Source organism: Rhincodon typus, chromosome 5 (assembly GCF_021869965.1).
Source record: "Rhincodon typus isolate 14 chromosome 5, sRhiTyp1.1, whole genome shotgun sequence".
Classification (NCBI taxonomy): Eukaryota; Metazoa; Chordata; class Chondrichthyes; order Orectolobiformes; family Rhincodontidae; genus Rhincodon; species Rhincodon typus.
Genome location: NC_063336.1, coordinates 110,152,693 through 110,158,177, shown reverse-complemented (window position 1 = coordinate 110,158,177; position 5,485 = coordinate 110,152,693). Strand labels below are relative to the sequence as shown.

The following is a 5,485-nucleotide window of genomic DNA, read 5'->3' as shown; positions in this document are numbered from 1 at the left end:
GCCTCTCTGCTCCTATGATGCTGCTTGGCCTGCTGTGTTCATCCAGCCCTGCATCTTGTTGTCTCGGATTCTCCAGCATCTGCAGTTCCTACTATCTCTAAATTTATATTGTGACAGGTGCAATAATGGGGCGAGAGAGGCACAGTGCTCTTCTCTCATCTCGGTCATTATACTTGACTGTTGTTGGAGTTGCACTCATCCAGCAAATGGAGAGTATTTCATTTCACTCCTGACTTGTCTTTGTGGAGAGGTTCTGGGAGTTGGGAGCTGGGTTACCTATTGCGGAGCTTCCAGTCAATGACTTAAACTTACAGCCAGAACATTTATGTGGCAGGTCCAGACTGATCATGGGATATCATGGGATATTGTTGGTGTGGCTTTCAGTGATGGTGTCAAAGGGAGATGTAGTGATGGTGTCAAAGGGAGATGGTTAGCTTCTCTCTTGTTAGAGATGGTCATTACCTGGCACTTTTTCTGATGCTAACATTAATTACTACTTATCAGACCAAGCCTGAATACTATCTAGATTCTGTTGGATGCAGACAAGCCTTCCTTCATCAGCTAGACATTGTAAAGGAATTGAACACTGGCTAATCATCATTCATCAGCCTATTTCTGATATTATGTTGGAAGATCTTTGAAGCACCTGAAAATGTTTGGATCTAGGACACTAACGTGAGAAGCTCCTGAGGATGAGATGTGTGGCTTCAGAAAGCTACAACCACCTGGGTGATGCTGAGTATGACTTTAACTGAAGGAGAACTTTCCTTCTGATTTCCATGAAGTTCAATTTCAATAAGTATCATTGATGGAAAACTTGAGCTAATGCTGGCTCGCTGTCAGGGATATCACTGTCATATCTGCAATGAGCTCTTATGTCTATGTTTGGGTCAAAGCCATGATGATCTTTGGACTTGAGTAGTCACTCAAACTGAACCTTTAAGTAACTGCTGCTTGAAAGCTTTGTACATGACATCATCTGTCACTGAGAATAGATTGATATGTTTGTAATTGGCTAAATCAGACTTTTCTCTGCTTCTCATTATAGGATATACCTGTATTTTCTACTTTTCTTAGTTTTACTGGAACAACCTAGCTCGATGGCTAGTTATGAAGCATGTCTTCAGCACTACATCTGGGATCTTGTTAAGGCCCATAGTCTTATACGCAATCTGTTTAGTTGCTTCTTACTATCACATGCAGTGAATCAAATCATCTGCAATGCTGGGGGACTCAGAAAAAGACTAAGATGGACCATTCCCCCAGCACATCTGGTTGAAGATGGTTAGAAATGCTTCAGAATTGTTTTTCACATTCACATGCTGGACTCTACTAATATTGAGGACTGGGATAGAAAATAAAATAAAGAACCGTGGATGCCGGAAATCCGAAATACAAAAACATAAATTGCTAGAGAACTTCAAGAGGTCTGTCAGCATCTGTGGAGAGAAAACAGGGTAACGTTTTGAGTCCAGTGACACTTCAGAACAGAAGGTTCAGAACTAGAGGTTGACTTTGTTTTGTTTTATAGATACTGCCAGACCTGCTAACTTTCTCCAGCTATTTCTGTTTTTGTTTGTATAAGGACAGGGGTGTTTATGAAAGCTGTTCCTCTTTTCTTTTAGTTGTTTAAATGTTCATCATCCTTCAAACTGAATGAACAGGGCAGGCCAACAGAACATTGATATTAGAGTTGGCTGTGGGATTGTATAACTCCATCAATGACATTTTTTTCTGCTTGCGGCCTTGTGTTATAGTTTCACCAGATTGGTGCTTCATTTATAGGTACTGATGGCATCCGCTGCTAATGTGCTCTTTTGCACTTTTTATTGAACAAGGGTTTGTCCCACTCAACATCAAAGTTACCCAAGTTCCAACTAAGCCACTGGTCAATGAGATAGCAGATTTTATAACTCAGACTCTTTCCTCAGAATATTTATGGCTTTTTCTCGGAGGATAATTTGATGTTTTTCTTCACATGGGGTTGAAAGTCTTTGAAAATCTCTTCCTCAAAAGGCATTAGAAGCAAAGTCTTTGAATATTTTTACGGCAGAGATGGATAGATTCTTGATAAGCCAAGGGTTGAAAGGCTATCAGGGTAAGCATGATGTTAATGAATTGAGGAGCAGGCTCAAGATAATAGATAAGACAATAAAAGAGTTTTACAGGATGGATGTAGAAAAGTGGTTTCCACTTTTGAATGATTCTAAAACTAACATTCCACAGATAGTAAGGAGGAAGAGAAAAGGAAGATTTTACATCTGCGTTTTGCTTTTTCTACCCTGCCTCAGATTATCCTGAATGGATATAGAATGCCCAAACACGGGGATTTCTAATAAAACTGGTACCGAGCTGCACCAACACTTTTTCAGACCACAGTGTAGGGATAACAATGTAGCTGCTTTTGAGCCAAAAAGCCAGAAAGTGGTTGAGATTTTCAGGCAGCAGCTGCTCTTCTGTTTCAAATGCTCATCTATCGGTAATAGTCTTGCACTCAGCAAAGCTGGGTCATGTTAAATGGGCTGTGGTATGAACTTTGGGCCATCTGCACTCATCACAGCTGCTGTACACATTGGGTTAGTGAACATGACTAGCACTCAATATAAAATCCGTCACCCTTCTATCAGATGAGGATCAACAATACAAAGCTAATCATTGTGATTCAGTGTATACCCATCAGACAGTGCTCCACTCCTTCACAGCAGTGATACCCGAATGGTAACTCACCCTAATGATGCCAGTTCTAGCTGGTTTTCAGATATAACTTTCACTGAAGCACCGCATGGGAGTTGGGTTGGATCAGGTCAGTTGTCTCCTTTTATATACACCCTTGACTTCGATGGAGACTAAATTTAGGATCAGTATAAAATGGGCAGCCAACCCAAACCTGCCTATTTCCTAGCATTTAATATAGTTCCATCAGTCTCATTTTCTGCACAGACTGATTTTGATCACTGGGAGCTTAGATGGAAGTTTAAAATGAAATTAACACCAGTGCTGGTGAAACAGGAAATTATTGGGCTGGATTCATCAATTTTTCAATGGTTGCTCAACTAAGAAGAGATTCTGAGAGAAATATACAACTCAAACTGTCTACCTTTACTCACAAAGAGTTATATATTCCCCAACTAATATGAAATTAGATGTAGATTATGGTGGACTGTCTGAAACACACATCCATTCAGCAAAATGTTCCAAGTACCACTTGCTATTTCTGTCCTATATGATAAGCAAACTAACTATACTTGCATTTGTTGAATTATAATTAAAGTGCTTTTGTATTTTGCTTCTTCTTGAAAATATTGTGTCTGTCATGTCCTTGTAGATGAGTTGGGTATGACTATCTAACTTCTTATGTTCTTGTTTATTCCAGCGAGATACTGCTAAAGCCAGGCGGATTTGTGTGCAGCGATTAGAAGTCACTCGAGATCCCAGGAGTATTGATGTGGAGATCAATTGCTTGAGGGAAAGGATCAATATGGCACAAGAAGTCCACGGGAACAAGGAAGAAACTACAAGGTATTTGTAATGCATGCTGCTTATCCAATAAATGAAGAACTGTTGCCTTTAATTGTGAAGATCCATCCTCTAATTCTGCACATAACATAACTTCGTCTAACAAAAATAGTTCAGTTACCTGTTCTACCCTGTAATAGCCTGAACCTGCAATGTGGGAAAACCATTCTGTGGAGGAGATGCAAATATTTGTGAAGGGTAGATTCACTGTCTGTTTCAGTGTGGTGATCTGGAGTCACTTAAATCACCAGCCCTTTAAAGTGGAACAGAAAGACTTGTAGTTTTTAGTTAGATTAGAAAAAGTCACTCACTGCTGAGTGCATTGATTGACAGACCATCTACCGTAGCTTCTTAAAAAAAACATTTGTTTTTGTAATTTCAATTGTCAATAATCTATTGTTTACACTTGTAACGTTTGTTATTCTTCCTGAGCCCATTATGTGGAGTTGCAAAAGGTTTAAAACCACTCATCTCACCAGATGACTGTATAGACATTTTGATTGATAGTTTTAAGAGCTTATTAAAGGATTTGATGCAGTTAGGGAAATAGATGCTTGGTTTTACAACAAATTGACCACATGAGCAATTTACATGTATGAATGGGTTTCATGAATGACATTATTTTCATAATTGAATGCGCTTGAGTGAGAAATTCATTGGATTGTCAGAAGTTTATTTGTTCCATATCTACATAACTCCTGAGGTCTGCCAATTGTGGATACAGAGTGCCAATTGCTAATGGATGTGTGGTATGAGGAAGCATGGAGATGACACAAGGATGGCAATGGTAATGTGCAGAAGTATGGAAGAGGAATGGGAGATGGGAGGTGACATGGGGTTATGAGGGAAAATGGGGACAGGATTGGCTGAGAGAAGGTATGAGGATTAGAGGACCTAACAGCCTTTAATACAATGGTACTAAAGTCCCAGAGAACTGTGATAGGGCTTCTAACCAGCCACTCTCATCAACCAACTACAATGTGTGGCCATCTCTAAGCTCTCTACCGAGGTGGCAGATCCAAATCCATCCCGACCTGTCGTCCCCAGAATGAAAGAGTGATAAGTGAGGGCTCCTTTAAATGAAAGATTTGTCCAGTCAAGAGGCTTCCTCACATAAATTTCCCACCTCCTGCACTAAAATCTGGCTCCTTGCAGTTAGAGTGGGGTTGCTAGGTCTTCACTTCTCTGTTGCCAGCAAGCAATGCTGGAAAAGCACTTGCCTCATGGATTCAACCTTTCAATTCTCCTTTCAGCTTCTGCATTTCCCAGGTCAGGGAAACCCGAGTGCCTCGGGTTGAAAATTTAATGACTCAAAGTGAAGCCACATAGACTCACTATTATATTCAAAATGATCAGTCTGTTTCTTGTGCGAGGATAGGTTGTCTCCATTCATCCCTGATGTGGAGGTGCTGGTGTTGGACTGGGGTAGATGGGGTCAGAAATCACATGACACCAGGTTATAGTCCAACAGGTTTATTTGAAAACACAAGCTTTCAGAGCTTCACTCCTTCTTCAAGTATTAGTGAGAGGCATAGTATCAGACACGGATTTATAAGTAAAAGATCGAAGGTTCGCACCATTGATGAGGATGTACTAAACAAACCCAAGATTCTGTTAAACCTTTAATCAGTTAGTAAGTTTTAATTGATTAATATGTATATGTAAATCCCTGAATTCCTTTCAAGTCATGGTCCTGAGAGAACTAAAAGTTTTATCAGTTAAAGAAGATGTGACATTTTAGTTCAGGCAATGCATGTTAGGTGTGAGGCTTTGTTTAGAATCTGTTTGTGTTTTAGTTTGGAGTCAGACTGGTTTTAAAGTAGGAATTGATAAAATGCCACATCGACTGACTGCCTATATATTGTGTGCTTTTCGAACAAAATAAAATGTATCTGCAAATACAAATTCACCCCATAGATTCATGTGTGTGTGTGTGTGTGTGTGTGTGTGTGTGTGTGTGTGTGTGTGT

General features: G+C 39.9%; 1 protein-coding gene across 1 annotated transcript in view; it reads left to right on the top strand.

Moving 5' to 3' along the window:
• Positions 1-5,485, top strand: part of LOC109936086 (structural maintenance of chromosomes protein 6-like) — a 105,406-nt gene that overhangs the window by 83,986 nt on the left and 15,935 nt on the right. Inside the window, exon 22 of the mRNA XM_048597115.1 lies at positions 3,374-3,519. Within this exon, the coding sequence (XP_048453072.1) occupies positions 3,374-3,519 (146 nt within the window). The remainder of the gene's footprint in view (positions 1-3,373; positions 3,520-5,485) is intronic.